Source organism: Mugil cephalus, chromosome 19 (genome assembly GCF_022458985.1).
Source record: "Mugil cephalus isolate CIBA_MC_2020 chromosome 19, CIBA_Mcephalus_1.1, whole genome shotgun sequence".
Classification (NCBI taxonomy): Eukaryota; Metazoa; Chordata; class Actinopteri; order Mugiliformes; family Mugilidae; genus Mugil; species Mugil cephalus.
Window position 1 is genome coordinate 14,996,510 of NC_061788.1, and position 26,332 is coordinate 15,022,841.

The 26,332-nt window shown below is 42.9% G+C and overlaps 2 protein-coding genes across 4 annotated transcripts; one reads left to right on the forward strand and one right to left on the reverse strand.

The window, feature by feature from the left end:
* On the forward strand, positions 1–26,140 carry LOC124997067 (low-density lipoprotein receptor-related protein 2-like). Of its 3 annotated transcripts, none has more exons than XM_047570604.1 (45): positions 1–103; positions 5,417–5,539; positions 5,715–5,963; positions 6,186–6,299; positions 6,540–6,659; positions 6,806–6,931; positions 7,424–7,627; positions 7,718–7,886; positions 8,027–8,195; positions 8,296–8,518; positions 8,692–8,811; positions 8,944–9,162; positions 9,304–9,609; positions 10,150–10,368; positions 10,627–10,776; positions 10,897–11,142; positions 11,270–11,500; positions 11,863–12,111; positions 12,211–12,438; positions 12,622–12,870; positions 13,064–13,273; positions 13,358–13,624; positions 13,713–13,928; positions 14,101–14,283; positions 14,407–14,529; positions 14,775–14,942; positions 15,014–15,229; positions 15,314–15,543; positions 15,642–15,771; positions 16,004–16,197; positions 16,409–16,595; positions 16,900–17,112; positions 17,296–17,479; positions 17,564–17,765; positions 17,937–18,101; positions 18,220–18,447; positions 18,564–18,791; positions 18,970–19,104; positions 19,316–19,517; positions 19,600–19,725; positions 22,474–22,581; positions 23,898–24,134; positions 24,445–24,763; positions 25,492–25,588; positions 25,894–26,140. In XM_047570604.1, the coding sequence occupies exons 1-45, from the start codon at positions 1–3 to the stop codon at positions 25,936–25,938; spliced, it is 8,430 nt and encodes a 2,809-aa protein (XP_047426560.1). In that variant the 3' UTR covers positions 25,939–26,140. The 3 variants fall into 3 exon arrangements, with proteins under 3 accessions (XP_047426560.1, XP_047426561.1, XP_047426562.1); XM_047570605.1 differs by having other exon boundaries at positions 10,630–10,776; XM_047570606.1 differs by lacking the exon at positions 1–103 and adding an exon at positions 4,544–4,665.
* ndr1 (nodal-related 1) lies at positions 649–2,716 on the reverse strand. Its single transcript, XM_047570607.1, has 3 exons — positions 2,365–2,716; positions 1,401–2,158; positions 649–1,286 (listed from the first exon to the last, which is right to left on the reverse strand). Exons 1-3 carry the CDS (start codon positions 2,681–2,683, stop codon positions 1,134–1,136), a joined length of 1,230 nt encoding a protein of 409 aa, XP_047426563.1. The 5' UTR covers positions 2,684–2,716; the 3' UTR covers positions 649–1,133.
* Positions 26,141–26,332: the final 192 nt, after the last annotated feature.

Below are 26,332 nucleotides of genomic sequence, written 5' to 3' on the forward strand. Positions count from 1 at the left end.
ATGACTACAGTTGCTATGGGGGCTAACCAACGGGTGCTAAGTGCACATCCAGCAAATAAAGAGACGCTATCGACCATTAGCCGCCGTTTTATTGACCACTCGGGTAATATAAGTCTTAGTTACATTCTGCTTATGACTTTGCTTTGAAATGAATCATATACTTAGAGGAATATTCGAGTTGGGTGACGCTAGATGTTCAAATATTTTCACCTACTAGCTAACGGTCTAGTTTTGTGTTGTCGCACGTAACATACGTACATAGTTTTGGCTTTAAACTGAAGATACTGAAGCATTTGGAGGCCATGAAACTACTGAAAGAAAAATATTAACACTTAAGTGTTCAGGTTCCAGTTTTAAAACTAAAAACATTGAGTTTCCTTTTTTTTAGTCCGTTTATAGAAACAAGTGCAGGTTAAACGCTTGATCATTGGCTGTGGTCCACTTAGCTGTTTGCTAACTCCGTAACGCTGAACCAGAATAAACAACCCCAGGACCTTGAGCTTGTACACATAAATGGTACGCAGCCTTGACTGGTCGTCATTTACCACCCATGTGATTTTTTCTGTTTTTAATTAATTTAAGTCTAGGTTTAAATTCTCAATCTCTAACATATTTTGGGGGATAACAAGATGCTCTTATGAACATGTGTAATGAAAACTGGAACAATTTAGTTGAAGATAAGAAATAATTTATTGTATTACTGTACAATGTAAACATACAAATGGGTCAATGTGACCCAAACATCTTAAAGTTAAAGCGCTTAAACCATTGCTGACTAAAAATGCTGCGTTCAGGCATAAAAAAAAAAACAGTTTGTACGTGTTGTGTACAGCTGTACTACAGTGCTTCAGTTAGTACTACTAATCTCCAGAAAGTACCAAATATATCTAACTATCTGTAATTCATTGAGCGGTGTCCAGTGTGTACAGTAGTTGCCTTCTTTCATGTCTTGCATCACAGCAGCAGCTTTCTGTCCCAGCATCAGACTCGACATCTCTGGAAAGTGCTTGTGGTCGATCGTCCACTTTGTGCCTCTGAGTATCTCGGTGTCTGCGGCAGTGGTCTCCTCTGGGCATACAGTCCAAAGTCTCTCTGGTCTGCAGCGTTTTTAAGGGGATCACGGGTCCTTGTCCTCAGTGGCAGCCACACTCCTCCACCACCATGTTCTCGTGGTGCCTCATCACCATCTTCCCGTTCTCGTAGTACAACATGGAAAGCGGCGCCAGGCGTGTGGGTACGCAGGACACGCAGGGCACCTTGTCTGGGTGGTGAAGCTTCAAGAGGCTCTGGAGAGAAAAAAAGACTATTACTAATTTGAACACATCTACTATCAATAGATTAATTCAGGAAGTACTGAACAGCAGAAATAAAAGATTATGCTCTACACGGTTTAGTCTTACCTGCATGAATGCGTGGTTAGTTGGAGTGAAGGTCTCATCTACTGGTGTAGGACATCTCCCCTCGCAGCGGTAAGCGTTGTATCTCTTGGGGTAGACGATCCACTCACTCCAGCCGATCTTCTCAAAGTCCACCCACATGTCCACCTTCCTGCAGAGAGGACCTCTCTCCACCTCCGCGGCCTTGCCAACGGGAGCAGCCCCGTTCACCCTCTGTTTCTGGTGCTGGGTGCGATGGTGCCTCTTTTCTCTGCTGCGACTCACCCCGGAGGTCGGAGTCGCCCCCTCCTTGTCCAGGCTGACGTACTTGGAGTGCTCTGCCGTGCGGATGAGCGTTGGCTGACTGTTGGGGCTCTGCCTCGAGAAGACGACCATCATGACCCTGTCGGATGTAGGATGCTGGATTCCCTCCTGCTTCTCCACCTCCACCACCACCTCCTCCTCCTCCTCCGTCCGCTTTGTGGAGCGCCTCTGCTGCAGCCAGCGATGGAGCATCTCTGTCATGTTGAACACTTTCCAGGAGGACGGTGAGTCCATCGAACTGGGATGAGCTCTCAGGCGGCCCAGCGGGACCCTTCTCTCTGCGCAGTGTGTGCCAGAGCACCGGTCACTGTGGGAGTGGTAGATGTCCACGGAGCTGCTGGAGGACTCCGTGAAGTCGGGAAGGCGGATGCGAAGCTGAGCCAGTTGAATGTTGTCATGTGCAGACATGGAGGACATGTCAAAGGTGACAGACCACGTCTTCCCGATCTGATGGCAGCCTAAAAGAAAAGAAAACAATTGTTAGCATTTGAGTTTCTAAAGATGTATTATTTGTAAAACATTAACAGGAAAATCAACAAAATGCTGCAGGAACTTGAAATGACATTCAACATGTACTGATATATATTTTTGTGGTGACATTTTAAGTATTCACATAAAACTGAATTAGTTAATTGTGTGGATAGGATTCTTTCTAAATACTCACTCTTGGCGACGAGGCTGATCACAGAGTCGGAGTCATGCAGCCTTGGGTTGTCCTCGGCCCTCGTTTGACTCACGCTGGAGGCCGGAGGTCTGTCCCGGTCCTCGGTCAGCATGGTCCGGTACAGCTGCATCATGTAGAGGGGCAGCCTGCCGGCCTGCTGCCGCTGCACGGTGCGTCTGGAGCCGCGGAGCCGATCGTTCATCCCACGGAGCAGAGCGTCAGGGCGCATCCCAGCGAAGGGCTGCGCCGCAACCGGGACCACGACCAAGTCCACCAGAAGAAGAAACGCGAAAGCGAAATCCACGGCTAGTCCCTTCATAATTCCTCAGGTGCGTTGTTGTCGCTTCCTCGAGCAAAATCCAAATGCTCCAGATCGATGTTGGGGCTGGGATTTATAATCACACGCCTCTTTCCCGGCGGCCTTTGAAGAGATCTGTCAAGTTGAAGGGCGTGTGTGATCCACGCTCAAAGACTTAAACGCCACAATGTGAGATGTGACGAGGTCGTAATGTATCGAAACCAAGCGGCCTTTGTTGTGGCGGAGGTGGGAAAAGCTCCAGAGCCCTCCGCTCTGATTGTTGTTGTTTTGTATATTAGAGATCCTTTTGATAAGGACCTGTGACAACAATATTAGTTAAGGAGATTAGGAGCTGTAACTGCGCTGTGATTAATGGGGAAGATACACGGGAGTTAATCAGAAATCACTTTCTGTAGTTGAGGTGGAGACCTGTTCACCAGTAGACATGGATTCATAAGGTTACAAAATGGAAATATGCGCCACGTAACTATTTAATAACAGTGTAAAAGGTTGAAACACAAACATTATATTGGTATGTGAATAAAACCATTTTATCGCGCATGCTCATGCTTCAATTTTGAGTTTAATTTCCGAACAATTAAATAAAACCTTAAAATAGTAAGAAATATTAAGACTGCTGTATTGAGACAGTCCATCATTTTAAAATACAATAATATAATCTTATTTAAAACACGAACTTAACAGAACATTTTCAAAAGATATTGTTTACAATCACATACTTGTAAAGGAAATTCAGTGTACGTTTATCCAATCATTGGCAACTATTACATTACTGCATTTATTTACCTTACTAATATATATCTTTTAGCATTATTGGGCACTATTTCATAGAACAACATCAAAAGATGAAAAAAAAGAGAAGAGAAGAAACGACCTAATGATACAATGATAATTGACACGTTGATCGTTGCCCATTCATAAGACAAACTGCACACTTGACCTCAAAGGAGACAATGGGGAGTCGTTGGAAAACCGCAAAGCTTTTATTCCTTTGATGAGAAAACGTGTAGTTGCTACTAAATTTCTCCTGTTCTTTGAAAGCTTTTTAAAGTCACAACATCAAACAAACTTAGAACAGAGCAATGGATTGATCGTTTACCTTTTAAGAAAGTAGTCCCTTCATGGTGGAGGAATAAAGAGAAGTATTACTTTGAGGATATTGTGTCATGCATACATGGTATAGTTTCAGTCACTTGAATATAGTGTTGCAGAGACAAATATGCAAGTGTAAGATTATTTGAGAATGAAAACAGGCCAACACGTTTATAGAAAGAGAACTGCATCACTTAAACAACGCGTCTTCTTTAACGTGTAAGGTATGAACATGCTCCGGACTTGTTTCGGCAATGGACTAATGGAGCAGTGGGGTGGAACACATTATTATCTGTGCATATTCACACATGGAGATAGTTGATCACAAGTGTGTTTAGTTTTGTTGTGTTAATAATAATAATAATAATAATAATAATAATAAGGAATCGTAACTTTCGTTCCATGCGTAAAAGTATCAAACGCATCCAAATACGCACGACCTAATCTGATACGAGAGCACATTAAATAAGGATGAGCTACACCTCAATGAAAGCCTCTATTTCCTACAATAGAGTCACGTTATGATAATCATTTTTTTTTAAGTGGATATTTCGCGAGTCAACTCATAGTTTGCTGCAGCACAACTCGCTCTGTCTGAGAAATGTGTTCTCAGCAAGCCTCAGATATGATTTCGATACTTTATTAAGTCGGTAAATAAAAACGGTAAGGCCGGATGGTCAGTGTTGCAGGTTTGATTGTGTTTCATACTTTACTAAATCGATGATCGCTTCTATCGGTGTGTGTAGTGTCAGCCACACCTGCAGTAGAGGAAGCTGATAAAGCGTTTCCTCTCAGCTGACGCGGTTTGTCCTGATGAACCGCGCCGGCTGACATGGACCTGCGCGTCTTCATTTGTTTGATTTTTCTGCCAAGTCTGAGACTTTCCCAAGGTAACATATCTTTAAATATGTAAGTTTAACTTTTACTCCACTCAAATGACACGAGGAGTGGATTGATCGTTTCTGACTGGACAAATTTACGGCGTGAATTGAAAATCCCCGTGGTTGGGGCTCGTCGAATGCACTTTAAATCCCGTTTTTGAATTCATAACTACGATGTCGTTTCCTTGATAAGAATACCTCGACGCAAGATCTTTTTACACAGTTAGCGTTAGTCTGTGAATAATAAAGTGGATGAGAGACTGCATCAAACTTCCTTTAATAATGTTTGATCATGTGGAAATGCAACCAGTGCTTCTGTTTGGTCACTTTTTTTTTTTAATGTATCTGAGCTTCTTTATCATGTTTGTTTGGAATGAAACTAACGTTAAATCCTTTTATAAATTGTTAAATTGTAGTTTTGGACTCATGATTGTTGGACAGTGAATGTTTTTCAGCTCACTGTGGAGGAAATAAAATATTCTAATCTTTGGCAGATTTACTAGGTTACATGTCCGTTTATCCCTTGCCCCAGCATCCAGTTGAAACTGATGAAAATAAAAGAACAAAGCAAACAAAACATGTAACATGTTTGCATCGTTTTTTATTCATAACTCTAATCTAGCTCCATTAAAACAGACTGGCATTAAAAGGGATGTCTAAATTTGGTCACACATTACATTTCCTTCAGTGTGCAAATCTGTCTGGACTATTGTATTAGGCCACATCGTATAACTTGAACTTGTGTTTGGTTTGCTGTTAGGACAAATCACAGTGTGCCTTCAAGGCCAGTGGAAGTGTGATGATGGAAGCTGCATTCCTGATGAGTGGCAATGTGATGGACACGGAGACTGTCTGGATGGATCTGATGAAGTGGACTGCGCTGGTATTTATCTACTCATAAGCTGCCGCAGTTATATGCACAAAACCTAAACTATCACAAATAATTAATAATTATCTTCCATCTTGTCAGTTTAGGCGTATTAATCATTGAAAATTAATCGTAAATGTTCCTGTTCAATAAAATTAGGCCATTATTTGTTGTGTTCTCTCTCCCTCAGCCCCCATGGGATCATCCAATTGTCCAACCGGTCTCTTTCCTTGTGTGGGCTCTCTTGGCTGTGTCGATGCGTCTGCCCGCTGTGATGGACAAAACCAGTGTCCCACTGGCTCAGATGAGGAGAACTGTCCACCCCTAGAAGGATGTCTCGACTCCGACTGGATGTGTCGCAACAGCATCTGTGTTCCCAAAGAGCTGCGCTGCGATGGACGCAATGACTGTGTGGACAACTCTGATGAAGAAGACTGTGGTGAGGAAGACCCTGGCAATCTGTGGGTTTGAATAACTTGTTGTACTTAAGTGCCCCTTATGTCCCTCATGTTAATTTTTTAACTTCATCTGAAGTTAATTTTGTAACTTGAACAAATCGGTTTCATATCTCCGTTTTTTTTTTTTAAATGGTTTACTGGAAGCTGGATATGAGAATCAGTTGGTCACGGGGTAAAGTACAGATTGTCTCTCCTTTTTCTAGCTCTGTGTACTGACGATGGCATGCGGTGTCCTGAGGGGAAGTGTGTGTCTGCTGTAGAAAGGTGTGATGGAAAGTTTCATTGCATCGATGGCAGCGATGAGCCAATAACCTGCGGTAAGTTCAGTGGAAAATGTTTTTTATCCAGCTTCTGGTGTTTCCTCACCTACAGTAACGTTTCCACAGGTCGTGCTCCTCTTCTAATGAATATTGTTTCATTTTGTATGTGTGTCGGAGGAGGGGGGTGGTAGGGGGTTGAGGGGGGTACATGTGGGATTATTGTACACATCACTTTGTGCTACTTTTGTATGAAAAGTGCTTTACAAAGAAAGTCTGATATTATTGCATCTCCTGCAGGTCGGATCTGCTCTGAGAACAATGGTGGATGTAGCCATGTGTGTACAGATGAAGCCTGGGGAGCTCTGTGTTCCTGTCCTGATGGATACAAGCTCTCTCCTAACGGAGCAGTCTGTGAAGGTTCTTCTTGACATTCAATACTGATTTTGTACCAGTGGTCAACCGCCTCACCATCCAGTTTTGTAGATGAGCATTGGAGTGTTTGATTTTTGTTGTTTTTGATACACGTTCCATGTTTATGAGGCCAACACCCACTGTTTTCTCAGATTTGGATGAATGTGCATCACCCTTTCCTTCCTGTGTGCATCACTGCATTAACACCATTGGATCTTACTACTGCCACTGCAGGGAAGGTTTCAAACTGAACAAAAGCTCCACTTGTCTGGCTTCAGGTAACAAGCGTTTGTGTAGTTTACACAAAATCAAAAAAAAAATCGTTTGGTATAAAGTAGCCAGGGGGAGAAGAGCACTACAGGAAAAAAGGTTATTTTAACATTAGGAAACGTTCTAGACTAGATCTAGTCAAAATTTTAATTGTATAATGTGTGAACTGTCTCTGGATTTAGTTTTATGCTCTGAAAAGATCAAGAAATGATGTGGACAAAAGATAACTAACATGTTGATATGTAACTTTGAAGTGGAAAATGCAACTGACAAAAGCAACAAAGCCTAATTGATGAAGATCATAGAACATAATTGAGCAATTTACATCTCAATGGGTGTTTGTTACACTATTAACTGGGATACAGAAATGACTGCACAGTCATCCCGGTACGTTTGTGTCTAAATACACTGACTTAATTTTGTTAAACGTTACTCAGCGTTGATTGTTAAATTAAGTCTAATTTGCTCACTAACTGCATCCGTTTTGAATTTGTATCCAGGGAATGTTACGCAGCTGCTGATGGTGCGGCGCAACACTGTGGGATTGTGGAATGTGCAGTCCCAACAGTTTCAAGTGATTCAGACTTCAGTGTTGGACCCAGTGGCCTTAGCATTTGACGTTGCCCGAGGGTGGTACTACTGGGCAGACAGCCATGGCAGAATATATAAAAGTGATGGACAGAAGAGCTGGATGGTCTATATGGGTTGGTTTACCAGAAAACTCTGGTGGATACTTTGTGAATTGATATTTGTATAAAAAAAAAACTACAAAACATTCCCCTCATTCTAAACAGGAGAGCCAGGAATCAAAGCTCTAGCTTGTGACTGGCTCAATGGATACCTCTTCTGGACCAATCAGAAGACGGAGTCGATCTACATGCAGGCTGCTGATGGGAAAAGTTTCACTACTCTGCTAAGAAAACGCATCAACCCGTCAGAGCTGGTTCTTCTACCTCTGGAGAGGCAGGTTAACTTTTATTTAATCTGCTGCATAGTATCAGATTTTAAAGTCTCATGACTCATGAAAATCATCATGTCATTGTGACTGCTTCCAGAAAGCTTAACAAAGTATTTACTCATATTGACTGTTCTCTGCCTCCCAGCAAGATGTTCTGGATCAATGCAGGTCCAGGTGACAGGATGACACTAGAGAAGTCATGGATGGACGGGTCAGAAAGAAGCTCCCTGGTCGTGATCACAGCTCAGTCTGCACACAGCCTCACTGCTGACGTAGCTGCCAGGAGGTTGTACTGGATCAGCGACTTCAAGAGGGTGACTTCATCAGCTTCACACACACTCATGCTGTCAGACAGATTGGAAGGGCTCACATTTGTTTTGTTTCACACAATGACCACAAGTTACTTTTTGTCAGTCCATAGAGACAGTGAAGGTGGATGGGACCGGCCGTTACTCCATGACAGGACTGTTCAACAGGAGGCCAGTTCTAGGCCTTGCTGTGTTTGAAAGTTTGTTCTACTGGGTGGATGACAGAGGACTGTGGCAACTTGCACAGAACCGACCCAGCCAGAAGAAATTCATCTTGAAAGCTGATCTGCCTCTATTAGCTGTTTACCATGAGCTACAGCAACCTAAAGGTACTTTGCAAGTTTAGTATTAGCCTGGCCATGGTGCTCTTCATATGCAACATACCCAGTTCATTTTAAATACAGTTTCCTGTACTCAGAGTAGGAATATCTCTTTCTAACTTAATGCTGTTTCCTTCACACCTCATCATATTTGTACATACAGTACCTTGTATTGTCTTCAGGTTCTTCTGCTTGTGTCAAGACTCCATGCCAGCTCTGTCAGCTGACTAAAGGCAGCCCTGTTGGATTCACTTGTGCCTGTCCAGAGTCAAAAGTACTGTTGCCTGATGGAACATGTGAATGTACGTTCACTAAAACTTTCATTTGTTTGTTTTTTTGTCTAAAAATTGTCTTAGTATCTTGCGAGAACGTTGATCACTAGCAACTGGGGACATTTAAAATGTGCTATTAATTTATTTTTTTTTGTTCCACAGACCCACGGTTCATATATTCCACCATGACAGCCATCAACATGTTGGAGTTCAGAGGCAAAGACACGTTTGAAACCCAGCTGTTCACCACCGACGACGGCATCCTGTCTTTTGATCTGGACTGGTACAGAGAGTGGTTGTACTGGGCCAATCAAACTGGACATGTCCAACGCTCCAGTCTAACCCAGGTCAAGACTGAGGTGGTCCCAACACCTTTCCCAGGTTAACATGTTTAGTTTTCTTTGATGTACTATGTGCTGCTATATTAGAGAAAGTCATATTTGAAGTTTTGGATTCAAGATTTGGGGAAACCTTGACACTGTTCCATCATTTTCTTTGACATATTGCTTCATTTCATTTTAGTTTGTCTAATAAATGTAGACCAGAGGAGTGGAAGGCTTTTTTGGGTGTCATGTGACCAAAAAACCATTGGCACCGTCGCAACAGATCGCTTCCCACAGCAGCTGTATCGTACCAGCAAGGAGATTCGAGAGCTGTATCTGGACTGGTTGAGGGGTGGCGTCTTCTGGCTGGAGGACAGTCAGATATTCAGCATGAGCACGCTAGGAGGCAAAGCTAATGAGGTGCTGCACATAGCAGGAGGGGTCAGAGGGAACATCGCCTTCGACATCAGGGCCAGTAGCTTTCTCTGGAACTCAAAGAGCGCAGGTGAGTTACTAGATTAGTTATTAGAAAATGCAGTACAGGGTGGATCAATTAATACTGGCTCAACTTGACATCGTAACAATGCATTGTACAATTGGTTTTTGACATTCAATTCAGGTAGCAGGTAGATGAGAGCATAACACACGGTTCATTGGGCTAAAAATTATATGGTATTACCCAGACTGTAGAAAACAAACAGTTGCCTTTCATCTTTTCAGCAGCTTTGGCAACAACAAAGGCAACAACTTCACTATTACTGAAAGATAAAGTGACTCCTCACAATCTGATTCAGTTCCTCACAGTTAATTTCAGGTTCAGTAAAAATTTAAAGGCTCCTGTTACTTTCTCTAGAAAGAATATAAAAGCCTTGGATAAATGATTTTGAGCTACTCATGGATCTTTGACTTTTTTGTTCAGTAATACATCCTTGTAATATTGTTCAGTAATATAATCCTTAGTAAATACTAGCCAGCTCTTGAATATAAATCGTCATTTTATTGGCAATCTTTCAATGGTAGGCGCCTGTTGTGACTCCTTCCACAGGCCTAACGACTGTGAGTCTATTACAAGAGAGAAGCCACCAAGCTGGAACAAGATGGAACATCTCGGGCTCAGTCGCAGCTGCTTTTGAGCCCTTCCTGTTGTCCATTTCTGGTGACGTAATGACTCTGTGGGATCGACGTGATGGGAGCCTCATCCGAGAAGTGACGGTGACGGGTCAAGTGTTCAGTGTCATTGCTGCACTCGGGGACATTCAAACAGGTCAGACAAAGTTCTGATTTGAGTGTTATTAATAGATATTAATTAGCTTTTTCGTGAACTTGCTTTGGTTCAATGTAAAGAAAATAAAAATGTACGTATATGCTGCAATGCTCATATTAATTGTCCAGTTCCTTCTTTTTTCTTAGTTTAAAATAAATGTTTATCAGCACATGAAGACACTTTTCAGAAGACATTTGTATTAAAAATGACCCGTGACTTGCTTTTTAATGTCCTCATTATTCCGTTATTTTGTTTCAGTAGTGCCTAGTGCTCCTGTCTGCAATGAACCGTCTGTGTTGTGCCGGCACTCATCAGTCTGCCTCACACAAGCCCAGCTGTGTGATGGGAAAATGGATTGTCCCGACGGAGATGATGAGGAGTCTTGTGTTGTGACCTGTCCATCAAAAGGTAAACTTTCAATCAGACATAAGGTTCCTGTGAGTAACCCTAACCCTAACGCTTTCACCTGTAGCTGACCGATTTGTGAGAACCTTTTTTCTTTTCTTGCCCAACTGTCAATCTTGGAAGATTTCAAGTGCAAAGATAACAGAAGTTGTATCGCCAGAGATCTTGTATGCGACGGTCGCTCTCATTGTCACGATGCCTCGGATGAGGTCGACTGTCCGACCGTAGCGTCTCCTACAACTCGGGCAAAAGTCTTGAAATGTCGCAAGGGCTCCAGACCGTGCAAAGATGGCACAGTGTGCGTTTTATACAGTCACGTATGTGATGGAGAGAAGGACTGCAAGGATGGGTCAGATGAAGTGGGATGTGGTGAGTTAAAACATAATCTCACTTTAAGAAAAAAAATGGTTCTGTTTTTATTTTAAAAGTCAGAAAATATGATGGCATTTCCCTGGCAGGTTTGTGGGTTTCTAATGTAATGTCTGTACCTGTTAAGATGTCCCACAACAGACCAAGACCACAATAAAACCAACCACTGACCCATCAAGTGTGACGCCACCAGCCACAACAGCTCCTGCTCGGACTCTGCTGACCTGCAGCAGCCCTTCTGTCCTCTGTCTTTCTTCTATTCCTCTCTGCATTTCTCCGAGCCAGTTTTGCGACGGCGTTAAAGACTGTCCTGATGGCTTTGACGAAAAGAACTGTGTGAAAAGGTGTCCCTCGAAAAGTAAGCCCCAAATCAGGGATGTGTCCAGATGTTTAGCATCTCATCCAGACATAATGTGCAATAATGCTGACTCACTTTAGGTCCTGTTCATAGATAAATACATAGTTTACTAGAAAATCTTATGACTGCAGTAATGTCACTGTTGAATACAGCTGTGAGACTGAAGTAGAAAAATCACTAGTAAAAACTTGTCTTGAAAGAAAAATAAATCACTAAATAGATTAGATTTCTAGGAAAAGTAGCCTTAAAGCTAAAATATTCAACAGCTGTTTCTCAAACGTGTCCTCTTTTCTACAGTAAACGCAAACTGCGAACAGAGATTTTCACCCATTTCATTACTATGCCCTTTATTTTTCTTCTAGCGGATTTTCTCTGCAAAAACCGTCGGAGCTGCATCTCCAAGAGCCTAGTTTGCGATGGTCGATCTCACTGTCACGATGGCTCGGATGAGGTTGATTGTCCGACTGTAGCTCCGCCTACTCTGCAAACAAATACCCTGAAATGCCGCTTCGGGTCTAGACTGTGTCGAGACAGGACAGAATGTGTCCTCTTGAGTCACGTCTGTGATGGAGAGCGAGATTGTCGGGACGGATCAGATGAAGCGGGATGCAGTGAGTATTCATCCAAAGGTTTTTAACCTGTCAGAAATATAATTTTAGACATAAGTATTGTGGCAAATAATTTGACATTGTTCTTTGTCATATATACAGATGTTTCAGCCACTCCTGGTTCTACGGTCGTTCTCACAGAAAACTTGGATGAATCTGCTGTTCCCATCAAGCCATTAACTCAGTCCACCACCAAGCCGCCTTGCACCAGCCCTTCAGTTCTGTGCCCGAAATCCTCTTTATGCATCAACTCAACACAGCTGTGTGATGGAAAGAAAGACTGTCCTGATGGATCTGATGAAAAGTGTGTGAAAAGATGCCCCCATCCAAGTACGTAGAGGATTCAGTCTTTTTTTTTTTTTTTAGTAAATTGTCATATTGTATTAAATGTTTTCCAACAGTGGTAGGGGTGTGAACTAATCTGATAATCTAAATATATTTAGGATAAATTGGACATGGAGAGATAATTGGACACATCTCTGCTCTAGCCTCATTGCGTTCTTCCCTCTACAGTGGACTTCCGCTGCAAAGACCGCCGGAGCTGCGTCTCGAAGATCTTGGTGTGCGACGGCCGCTCTCATTGCCACGATGGCTCAGACGAGGTCGACTGTCCGAGCGTGAGTCTCCCCGCGGCTCGGACGAACGCCTTGAAGTGTCGCATGGGTTCAAGCATCTGCCGAGATGGGACGCAGTGTGTCCTGTTCAGTCACGTCTGTGATGGAGAGAGAGACTGCAAAGACGGATCAGATGAAGAGGACTGCAGTGAGTTTATGTGGAAAAGGAATCATAGGTTTATAATAAAGTAGTCTATTGTTGGCATAGCTATCTTTTTAAATTTCTATCTTTTTCAAGCTTTTGAAGCTTGTTCTTAAGGCATATAGTAGCTAGAATATTAAGTTATATTAGTGTGTTTAACTGTAAAGTAAATCCAACACTTACATTTGTCAATTTTTAGATGCTACAGAGATTAACACTGCTACACAAACACCCTACTCAACTGAACTGCCGTCACCTGCCGAGGCTTTCACTGAGCCGTCCTGTGTCAGCCCTTCAGCTCCGTGTCCAGGCACATCTTTATGCATTAATGCGACACAGCTGTGTGACGGGAAACAAGACTGTCCTGATGGCTCTGATGAGAACTGCGTGAAAAACTGTCCATACAAGAGTAAGTAGTAATGGAATTATTCACTTTTCGGCTGATTTCTTGACTTTGTATCACGTTTATTAAACAAAATACCTCCGTTCTTAGCCGACTTCCTCTGCAAAGACCATAGGAGCTGCATCTCCAAGAGCCTGGTTTGTGACGGACGCTCTCATTGCCGCGATGGTTCAGACGAGTTCAACTGCCCGAGCGTAACTACCCCTGCATCTCGGGGCAATGTGTTGAAGTGCCGTGTGGGCACAAGGCCGTGTAACGACGGCACAGAGTGTGTTTTGTACAGCCACGTGTGTGACGGAGAGAACGACTGCAGGGATGGTTCTGATGAACTGGGATGCCAACAAACCTGTCAACAAGGTTGTTTTTACTTGAAACCTCTGAAATGCTTGTTAAATGTTGTAGATGCTGAACTGCTAAGCCACTCTTTAACTTTACTGCGTTCCAGGTGAGTTTCAGTGCTCCCATGGAAAAATGTGCATCCCGGAGGCTCAGGTGTGCGATGGGAGGTCACAGTGCAGGGACCAGTCGGATGAACTGGACTGCCAGGAACGGCCCAAGAGCTGTGAGCATCAGTGTGCTGACGGAAAGCGCTGCATCCCAAACAAATTTCTGTGTGACGGGGAGAGAGACTGCCTGGATGGCACTGATGAAATGGGCTGCGGTACATAATCTATCCCTCTTTGATTGATAGATAAATCAGCCGTATTAGTTGTTGAGGATTGAAAGCTGGATGTCAAACTGCAGTACTGGAGCTTAATGACACGGATGTTGTGGACCGACGTTCTCTGGTTGTCTAAAAGCCTCAGCTTAACACTTAGTTTCTCCCTTTCTAGAACCCGTCACTGACGCAACAACGCAGACTCCTGTTCTCACTTCCATGTCAGCTTGCATCACTCCTTCAGTCCTCTGCCCAGGTTCATCACTGTGCATCTCTCAAAGTCAGCTTTGCGATGGGCAAAGAGACTGCCCTGATGGATTTGATGAAAACAGCTGTGTGGTGCAATGTGAAAACCCGAGTAAGTCCGGAAAGAAAAAAGTGCTTCAGTTTGAATGTTCACTCATATTGATGATATTACCAGTGTTAAAAGCTTGTGGACCCCAGTGCTTCTCAAATTGGCCCCTTTTCTCTCCGCACTCAGATGACTTTTTGTGCGGAGACCGGAGGAAGTGCATCCCCAAGATGCAGGTGTGTGACGGTCGCACCCATTGTCCCGATGGCTCAGACGAGAACCAGTGTCAATCAGCAGATTCTACTACTGTCTGTAAGCCAAGGATAATGCACAACAGCAACTTATAAGAAATCCAGACATAATACTATTGAACTTTATAATTCATGTGTTTTTCTACCCATCTATACTTTGCCAGTAGCAACAAGCTAGTTACATGCTAGCTCACACAAACACAGGTTTTAGTAACAACTAGAAGAATGCTAACAACCCTACATTTTGGCCAGCTCTCAAAATGTAACTAGTGACCTTATTTGATGCATAATTTTCTCTCTGCCAAGCTTCCACAAATGTGCCGAACGCCAGATCAACCCCTTTAAAGTGCCGCAAAGGTTTTAAGCCATGTAAAGATGGCCTGGAGTGTGTCATGTACAGCCATGTGTGCGACGGAGAAAAGGACTGCCCGGATGGTTCGGACGAAGACGAATGTGCCGCTGAATGCAAAGCAGGTGTGTTTCGTCTGTTGAACTGGGGTAAGTGTATTAACATATGTCTTAGAGGTCTCTTTTCTTCTCTACAGATGAGTTTCGGTGTTCTCACGGGAATAGATGCATCGCACAGCAGGATGTGTGCAACGGGCAGTACGACTGTCAGGATCGTTCTGATGAAATGGGCTGTTCGAGTCTGAGCGAGGGCTGCCATCACCGCTGCGACAACAACAGTCGCTGCATACCAGGAACTTTCCTGTGCGATGGAGAGAGAGACTGCGCTGATGGGTCAGACGAAGAGAAGTGCGGTGGGTGGCTTCTTGAAACTTGGATCAACGAAGACAAAAAAAAACATTAGACAATGTCCAGATTTTTGGTTTCCCTTCTTCCAGGTTTAGTGGCCTGTTCGATTAACCAGTATCGCTGCGCCAGTGGCCAGTGCGTCTATGAGGCTTTGAGGTGTGATGGATATGCTGACTGCGGCGACCGGTCCGACGAGGTGGACTGCTCGAGACCCCCACGCTGCCCGACGCATCTGCAGTGCCCACACAGCCACGAATGTCTGCAGAAAAAGTGGCTCTGTGACGGCGAGGTCGACTGCAAAGACGGCTCGGATGAGAAGGTGGGGAAGGACAAAAGTGTGCGGTGAAGTGCGTATTTTATTTATGAGAAATGGCAATAATTAAGGGAATTTGGTTGCCGTCTTAACCTTCTATCCAGAACTGTAATACTCCACCAGCAAAGTGCAGAGTATATCAGTGGCAGTGTGGAGACAGCAATCAGTGCATTCCTCTGTCCTGGAAGTGTGACGGCAAGAAGGACTGTTACAATGGTGTGGACGAGGACAAGTGTGAGTTTATTCTTGAATATTTGACATTACTCCGCTCTGAACGTATGCATTTTGTTGTCAAAGATCATTATCTGCATCTGTGGATAGGATTAGTTATAGAAGGTTAGAGTGACTGATTTTACTTTCTACTACCTGATTTTTATGAGCGTTTTCAGAGTGTTCAAAACTTAGATGAGAGGAGATATAGATTTTATTGCTGAAGGTGAAAATACATCTGCTTGTGATTTCACAGGCAGCCAGAGAAAATGTCCCTCCCACCTCTATCAGTGCGGCAGTGGAGAGTGTCTGGACCCCAGTCTGGTGTGTAACGGCTTCACCAACTGTGTTGATAGCTCAGATGAAGGGGTGGGATGTGCTCAACGCAACTGCTCCAGTCAGTCAGCGCCTCGATGCGACCACCAGTGTGTCAGCACGCCTAATGGACCGGTCAGTGCACAACTAATGTTTGTCCAAAACTTCTGTGACTTCTTTTCACAAACTTTCTCCTATATTGTCCTCCTTTTTTAAAGTGGTAGGCAAAGCAAATGATAGATGCTTAGGCTGTTTTCTTCAGACATGTTGATTTATTACCAAGTCATGTAAACCCAGTTCAGTTCAGTTCCCTGTTTGGCTTCAAAGTTTTCCCTCACTTTTCCAGAGGTGCTTCTGCGATGCAGGTTTTAGGCGACAATCCAGGACTGTGTCCTGTGTGGACATTGATGAGTGCAATACTTCGCCGCATCCTGTCTGCAAACACGCTTGCCTGAACACCCGCGGATCCTACAGTTGTTACTGCCACCCTGGCTTCTACTTGGAGCCGGACGGCAAAAGTTGCAAGACAAAAGGTGCAGTCTTGACACAGTCTGGCAACAGGACTTTTTCTAACTTTGCTGTGTTTGAAGTGGCTTTAACAGTTCTATGCTATTTTATAGTAGATGTACAGTCAATTACCCTAAACTTACACTGGTTTACACATTTAGCACCGATTCATTACCCCAAGTTTGATGGAACTTGTTCCCGTATGTTTCGTTGTGATTAACATGAGTCTGTTCATGTTTTCTCAAGTAAAAACATTTTATTTTAATAATGGTGCAAGTTGTCACTGTCTTCTAATTTCTTTCAGTTTACTGATCATGTTTTCTTCTCTAGATGAGCCTTTGCTTCTGGCCTCGGTACAGTCAGAGCTGTTACTCTTGGGGGTTCGTAGTGGCACCCTGCGTCTCCTCTCCTCTGCCAGTCGGCCAGTCTTCTCATTGGATTATCACTGGGCTCAACAGAGAGTTTACTGGCTGAGCCCTGACTACCAAAGCATCCGCTGGGCCGACATGAAAGGTTCAGACAACAAAGGGACACTGATCAAAGGTATGAATATCACAGGAATGTTATGGTAGTGCCCTCAGGTTTAGATCGTTGAATCATCTTCCTTGATGTTATAGTTTATTAACATTAGTCAAGACTTGAGGAACATGATAAACTGACTCGAAGGTCGACGATCTCGCAAAACTCGTGATAAATTTGTGATATTCAAATAAAACCTCTTTACAGGCGTGAAGTCGGATTTCATCGCAGTGGACTGGCTTGGTAAGAATTTGTACTGGGTGGATGGGTTGGTCGGCCAGATTCTGGCAGTGAAGCTCAGCAATGCCACAGTGAGATCTCAGGACTACACCGTGGTCCTGGGTGAAGATCTGGAGCAGCCAAGTTCATTGGTTTTACTGCCACAGAAAGGGTAAGCCTGGTTACAACAATTAAAGAAATTACCCCCGACTTTATCGCCGAACCCGTCGTCATTACACGTGTTGAATGTTCTCAGGCTGATGCTGTGGTCCGAGATCGGCAGCACCCCTCAGATCGAGCGGTCGGGGATGGACGGTTCAAAGAGGAAGGTGGTGGTGAGCCGTGACTTGAGCTGGCCGGTCAGTTTGGCCTATGACCTGCTGGATAACAGGGTGTACTGGGCCGATGAGAAGTTACGCTGCATTGGCTCATCTTCTCTGAATGGAGACAACATTAAGGTGAAAGGATATCTGAATTACAGTCTAATACGCTGTATAATCTGCCTCCTTTTGTTGCATGTGCAGCCACTTTGAATGGTCCGAAACTTGGTCATCAATAAACGTGTGGTAATATTTCAGCTCGTCTCCCAGCATTAAAATGGGGTAATGGGGATGTCCTTCTTCCACTAGATCCTCCAGCTAGCCGAGTCTCCAAGTCCTTTCTCAGTGGCAGTTTTCAATGATCGTGTTTTCTGGTCCGACACCAAAAGAAGAACCGTCCGTTCAGCCGACAAGAACACTGGGAAAGATCAAAAGGTTCTCCTGAAGAGGCCAGGGCAGCCATTTGGCCTGAAAGTGAGTCCTTAATGTCTAATTATGTGATTATCACCATGGTAAGGCTTGAGTTATTGTAAAAAAACAAAAAAAACATCAGTAGTATCAGTCTTGATGTTCACGTTCCCACTCTCCCTAGGTTATGCATGCCCTGTCCCAGCCATCCATATCCAGCCCCTGTGATAATCTACGTTGCTCCCATATCTGTTTGCTGGCCCCAGCAGTCAGAGGAAAATCAGGAGTAGCAGGGACTCCAGCAGTTTGTCGCTGTCCTAAGGGGCTGCTATTGTCCCAGGACAAGATGACCTGCTCTCTGCCTCGGGAATCATCTTACATGCTTCTCTTGTCTCGGAATACAGTCTATCAAGTGAGTGCTGCTACTGTAATGATAAACACTTTGAAGCAACACATTTTCTCTCTCTTTTGCCTGCTTGCTTTTCTTCTTTAGCTGATTTCCTGTTCCCCCATTCCTTTTACTTGCAGATTTACTTGCGCTCTATGCATCGTGATGGCGTTGCCCTAAAAAAGATGCCAGACAGTCGTGTTTTGGCCCTTCCTGGAGTAAACGAGGCCTCTGTGTTTGACGTTTGCCTCAAGGATCATTCTCTGTATGTGGCTTATTCAGGGCTGGGGTCTGTGGATGTGCTGAGACTGGGCGGCTCTAGGTCCAGACAGGGACTCACACCTGCTGGACAAATCCTAAAGCTGAAGGTAATCATTAAATCCTGGAGAACATAAATGTACTTAAGATGCATCTTAAGCGTCTCTTGGACAACATACATTTTAGGTGGTTTGTAAGAGCTGGTGTCTCTTAATCATCGTCACTTGCAACACAGCAGTTCACCATTACAAACTTCACTCCCCGGTGAAACTTTCTTTGTCCCTCAAGGATGGCACAGTCACGGCTCTGGCGGTTGACTGGGTGACCTCCAACCTCTACTGGAGCAGCAGTGAGAAGCCCGAAATCCACGTGACCTCCCGCTACGATGGCTACACCACCTCACTGCTGCAAGGATCAATAACGGTAAAAGCAGCAAAGCGCACAGTTGTTCTCTTCTGCTCATCCATCGTCTTTTAATTTTGGCGCTTGCATGGACCTTCCTGACATTGCTCAGTACCGTATGCAGTGGAATGGCCAGGTGCAGGAGATCTTAATTTTTAGCATTCACAGAGAGTCCTAAGTCAGTGTTTACTTTTCTTTGTGGCTTCAAGACATTAGTTGTTTGTCGTTTTAGGGCATCACATCCATCGCACTGCACCCATCCTCGGGTCGACTTTGCTATGCAGCAATAGTCGTGGTGGGTCGGGAGAGTCAGGCGGAGGTGGATTGTGCCTGGATGGACGGCCGTAACAAAGCCGTGCTGTGGAGGAAGGCGAGCATCCCCTCCTCCCTGGTCTTCTACCATAAGGGAACCACGATCTACTGGGCTGACACTGGTGGGGTATTACAAGTCTCACACACTAGATTTAGCCAGATAATATTTTAGCCAGCTTACAGTCCTAATATTTCTTTGATCAGGTGAAGGAGTAATCGGCTCCATCAGAGTGGATGGATCAGGATATAAAGAGTACAAAACGGGTCCAGGTCTGCTTATCTCCTTCACACATACTGCAAACATCCTCTTCTGGGTCACCTTGGACAAAGGTAAGGACGGACAGACTTTTAGTTTTGGTGCGTCTTCATTGTACTTAAATGTGTAGCTGCAACAAATCAGTTAACTTTGTTAGTTCAGAGGTGACCGGTTCCTCTGTTAAAACTAAAGCAAACTCAGTGATACAAAAGCGGAAACTTCCTAAGTGCTTTTTTACAGTAATCTGTTCAAAGGCCTTCATCTTCGTTTCATCTGTCTTTGTCCCTTTCAGGCAGTAGATGGCATCACAGACTAATCTAACAGTGAATTATTCATCGCTTATTATAAGCAGTCTTCACTGTTGTTTAAACATCCATCTAAAATCACATTTTTCTCTTCTCTTCCACACCGCTTTCCTTCCTCTCAGATCTTGATGAGCCTTTTATATATATCTATATCTCTATATATATCTATATATATATCTATATCTATATCTATATATATATATGTGTGTGTATATATCTATATATCTATATATATATCTATATATATATCTATATATCTATATATCTATCTATATATCTATATATCTATATATCTATATATATATCTATATATCTATCTATATCTATCTATATATCTATCTATATATCTATCTATCTATATATATCTATATCTATATATATCTATATATATCTATATCTATATATGTGTATATCTATATATGTGTATATATATATATGTGTATCTATATCTATATCTATATACATATATACATATATATATCTATATACATATATATATATATCTATATACATATATATATATATATCTATATACATATATATATATATCTATATACATATATATATATATCTATATCTCTATATCTATATCTCTATATCTATATCTCTATATCTATATCTCTATATCTATATCTCTATATCTATATCTCTATATCTCTATATATCTCTATATCTATATCTCTATATATCTCTATCTATATCTCTATATATCTCTATCTATATCTCTATATATCTATATCTATATGTATATATATCTATATGTATATGTATATATATCTATATGTATATGTATATATATCTATATGTATATGTATATATATCTATATATATATACAGTGGGGGAAATAAGTATTTGATCCCCTGCTGAATTTGTAAGTTTGCCCACTTCCATAGAAATGATCAGACTCTGGTTTTTATGGTTGTTTACTGGTTATGGGTATAGACAGAATATTATTCGAAAATGCATAAAAAACACACAATCTAAAAGTTATAAATTGTTATGTATTTTATTAAGGGAAATAAGTATTTGATCCCCAACAATTCACTTAGAATTCAGGCTCCTACAGATTGGCTGGTGCGCATGTGGCACACAGCTGTGCTCAGTCAACTAATTACTAATACTCCTGATCTTAACTCGTCATGTATATAAAGCACACCTGCTCTAAGAATCAGTTTCTTACATTCCAACTTCTACAGCACCATGGGCAAGACCAAAGAGCTGTCAAAAGATGTCAGGGACAAGATTGTAGACCTGCACAAGGCTGGTATAGGTTACAAAACCATCAGCAAAAGGCTTGGTGAGAAGGTGACAACTATTGGTGCCATTATTCGCAAGTAGAAGACCCATAAAAGGACCATCAACTGTCCTCGGTCTGGAGCTCCCCGCAAAATCTCGCCTCATGGAGTGAGGATGATGATGAGAAAGGTGAGGGAGCAGCCTAAAACAACACGGCAGGAGCTTGTTAATGATCTGGAAGCAGTTGGGACCTCCGTCACCAAGAAAACAGTTGGCAACACACTGCGCCGTTATGGATTGAACTCTTGCAGTGCCCGCAAGGTCCCCCTGCTCAAGAAGGCACATGTACAGGCCCGCCTTAAGTTTGCCAGTGAACATCTAAATGACTCAGAGAAGGCTTGGGAGAAAGTGCTGTGGTCTGACGAAACCAAAGTTGAGCTATTTGGCATTAACTCGACCCGCCGTGTTTGGAGGATGAAAAAACGTGAGTATGACCCAAATAACACCCACGGTTAAGCATGGAGGTGGAAACATCATGTTTTGGGGCTGTTTTTCAGCAAAGGGTACAGGGCAACTTCACCGCATTATGGGGCCAATGAATGCAGCCATGTACTGTAACATCTTGGACAAAAACCTTCTTTCCTCAGCAAGAACACTGAAGATGCCTCGTGGGTGGGTTTTCCAACATGACAATGACCCAAAACATACTGCCAGGACAACAAAGGAGTGGCTCAAGAAGAAGCATATTAAGGTCATGGAGTGGCCTAGTCAGTCTCCAGACCTTAACCCGATCGAAAACCTGTGGAGGGAGCTGAAGCTCCGAGTTTCCAAGAGGCAGCCAAGAAACTTGAAGGATTTAGAGACTGTCTGTAAAGATGAATGGGCCAAAATCCCTCCTGCGCTGTGTGCAAACCTGGTGACCAACTACAAGAAACGTCTCATCGCTGTGCTTGCCAACAAAGGTTTCTCTACAAAGTACTGACTTGTGTTGTGCTTGGGGATCAAATACTTATTTCCCTTAATAAAATACATAACAATTTATAACTTTTAGATTGTGTGTTTTTTATGCATTTTCGACTGATATTCTGTCTATACCCATAACCAGTAAACAACCATAAAAACCAGAGTCTGATCATTTCTATGGAAGTGGGCAAACTTACAAATTCAGCAGGGGATCAAATACTTATTTCCCCCACTGTATATATATCTATATATGTATATGTATATGTGTGTATATATTTTTATTATTGGGGAAAAAAAATGTTTTTCTCTTTCTGTAGACGTCACCAAGCTGTGGTTCAGTGATGGCCTCCAGCCTAAACAGCTGTGGTTCGAGACGAAGACCGACGTGGGAGAAATCAGAGCCTACAGCAACGACAGCCAGTCTGGTGTGTTTTGTTTTGTTTTGTTCTTCTTCCCTCTTTAAAGTGACAGGGTAAGGCCGCGTCCTGCTAGGTGAATGTAGGAAATGAGAGAGGGGGACTATCACTGATGTCCTCTAGAGAGAGAAGGAACCATGGCAACATGTAGAAAAATCCAAATTAGGAGCAGTGTTGCCAGATATATGATAATTATCATATTTATTGATATAAACAAATATATGTCGGTTTATTTGACTGACAATGAATAAAGTGGTCATTTAATTCCTCCGTGTTTATTCCTTATTGCATGCACATAGGATATCATTGAATGCATTGAGCTGGTGTGTGATTTACATACAATAGTTGGGGTCAAAATGCTATGATTTTAAAATGACTGTACAATATTTCTTCATTAACCATCTGGCAACGCTGATTAGAAATAAGGAGAATCTGAACAGAGAGGGAGCAATAGAGCAACATATTGGAGGAGTGGAAGCTTGTCTCTTTGTACAGTAAAATTCTAGTTGCAACATGGAATGAACACCTGTGGTGAGTCACAGATACAGTGCACACACTGGTGCATGCATGAGTCGTTTTGCTCTGTTGCAATCAACCTGTCTATCACAGCGCCAATTTTCAAGCAGTGTATTTGGAAACTTCCCAACCAATAATCATGACCTACGCTTGTCAACGCTCTTTGCAATGCTAACCAACTTGCTTTCCTGCACTCACTGTAAAAACGTGAGTCAAACCAGTCTGTTAATCACAAAAGAGGGAGTGCACCATCTGCACGCTTATATTTTCACCTCAACTCTTCTTTACGTTTCTGAAGAGAGGGAACTGATAAAGTGCGTTATCGGACACTGCAGAAAGAATAAAAAGACTGGCTTAGGCTCAGGTTGGTTTGAATAGCTGAATGGATGGCAGAGTGATGTGATCCCGGAGATGGGGCTTGGCAAGCTGTGAGAGTTCCCAGTCTGTTGCTGTGTGCTGCAGTGGGGAAAAAGGAATGATGAATGGAGCTCTAACAACACACCGGGCTCTCAGAGGGCCCCGTCTCTTTACATGTCACACTTTAGCTGTTTAATGAAGGTAAAAGTAAATGGATCTAATGAAGAGATTGTATACAGGGTTTATTTTTTCCAAATTAATAGGACACTGTCCAACGGCTGCTATAGTTCAATATAACAAAGCATACTCATAGGAAAAGATGCTTAATAACCAATAAAACCACTACTATCTGAACCCAAACTTCACTTGAACTTCTTCAAGAACAGTCAGTCAAAATTATTGCATTTCTGAGACATTGAAACTGCCGTTTCCCGTTCACCCGTTTCCTCCAGGTACCAACAGCTGCTCCAAGAACAACGGCGGATGTGCCCATCTGTGCCTGCCCTATCCCGAGGGTCGGACGTGCACGTGTGGACGGGGTTTCTACGGCACCGACGCCACTTCCTGCGCCCCGCTCCCGTCCTGTCCCGCCGGAGAAGAGTCCTGCTTTGACGGCAGCGAGTGCATCGGCAGCGGCAAGTTCTGTGACGGACACGTGGACTGTCCGGACCAGTCGGATGAACAGTACTGTGAGTCTGCAGACGGTCTCATCGCCATGGCGATCCAAATACAGATTCCCGAGTTATAATTCTAGTGATGACTTCATCTGAGTCTTATTGACTTCCATTTATCACCTCAAACCTTTTACACTTAATTCTCTTCTTAAAGGACTACTAGATTGATGGCATTCTCATGTCTATTATGTAAATATGCAGCTACCAACAGTTGCCTGGCTGCAATTAGCATAAAGGATGGAAATGTCACGAAGAGACTCAAGGAAGTAACCGTCATCAGTGTGTTTTAATGATTTCTAACCGCTAACTGTAACTTTCTCTTTAGGTCCAGTCTCAAACTTTATTAGTATCAAGGGCAGCGATGACGGTACACCCCAGTCTCCCCCATCCTCCTCCTCCTCCTCCTCTCCCTCCAACAGCCAGAAGAACTCTGTTCTTCCAGTTAAAGACTCTTCATCCTGTGATGTCCAACACTGCAACGGTCACGGCCACTGTGTCACAGAGGGAAAAGTGACCCGCTGCCAGTGTCTGCCTGGTTACCAGGGAGAGTTCTGTGAGGGAGGACATAGCCACGTGGGTGTGATCTTGGGTGTCTTCTTCCTCGTTGCTGGACTGACGGCCGCTGCCTTTATTTTCACTAAGAGGTAGATCCAGACTGTTTTCTTTCGCTCTCTGGAATCTCTTTGACAGTGAATGGCATCCGGCTCGATTTCCTCTGTGCTGCAGCAGGAGAGCTCGTTTCACAGGTTGACAGTTTGAGACAAAGTAAACATTAAATCAGCTTCTGTAGTTCAAAAAGAAAAAAGATCCAAGACCCTCTTCTGGCATTTAACAAAGTTTTAAAAAGAAAGATTAAAAATAACAGACACTACCTGAGGAAGGCTGTTTGTACAAGAACCTCATTATTAAATGGAGGCCGTCGACCTTTGAGAAGTGAGTTGGATCTTTTTTTTTTTTTTTTTCCTGTGTTGATTTTGGTTCTCCTACCAATTAGCACCTTCTGTATACTTCACATAATTGAACTTTTCAGCCTTTGATATATTTCTTTCCTAATTTAAAGACCAATTTGACCTGTGCACAGGGATCATCACTTAATGAGCCATGTCCAGAAATGAAAAACGAGTTGCTGTAATGTCTGTGAAGTGAAGGCTCTCAGGCGTCCATGTTAAACCCAAAAACACTAAACAGACACTAGTGAAGTCAGTTTCTGATGGGTTTTACACAGATGTTCATATTTAAACTATATTAAAACCCCAACTCCGCACCAGTCCCTTAGAACTGAAGAAGCTACTTGGATGAGTGGCAGAACATCTTCAAGAAACTCCAGCTGCTTTTCTTTAACGTTGTTAAATGGTTTCTCTTGTTTCAACAGGAGCGAGTGGGCATCCTTCAGAGGCAGATCTGGGGAGAAGGAAACGCTGATGGCCAACATGGGCCTGCCTTTTGAAAGCTATGATGCAGACTCTGAGGTAAAACAGTCCTGTCGGTGAAGGGGAAGTCATTTGCAGAAATAAGTGGAGACATTTGCATTAGTTTATTCCTGAAATAGAACATCAATAATGAACTTACTTTTTTCTTTTTAAACACTTTTATCATTTAAAGACAGAGGAAACAGACACTTTCTTTTAAAATACTTTTAACAGAACACATACTGGTGTGTAGTTGCACAAACGAGGAATTTTACATGTTACTAAAATATGTTGCATCGTCATTAGTTGATGCGATTTCTGCTCGATGCGTCTCTTCATGAAAATGGTCTTTTCTTGTCCCTCAGGAGTTGGAGTCCCCAGTAGATGTGAAGAACCCCACGCTCACGTAAAGTCACTGCAGAATCAAACACACTAATCTGTATTTACTCACAGGCACATCGCCTTCCATAAGCACCTGGTGGCTGATGTTGTACATTGTTACACTAGATTTGTGGCGCTGGCTTTAGCGTGAGGATGCATTTCACTGGCCATAAATTTCAACATGCTGATGTGGACTTTCTGTAAAGTAATAAAAATGATATACAATGAACCAAAGACCAAACAACTCTTGCGGGTTTTCTGTACCAAAGGAATACTTTATTAGTGAGGTGGTTCCTTCCTAAACGTTCAGAATATTGACTCAGGAGGAAAAAAAGCTCACTGAAGTAAATCAAAGTTGCTTTAGAGTTTACTCTAAAATGCAACAACAAAAAATGGCCTTTTTAATCCAAACCTAGAGCAGAA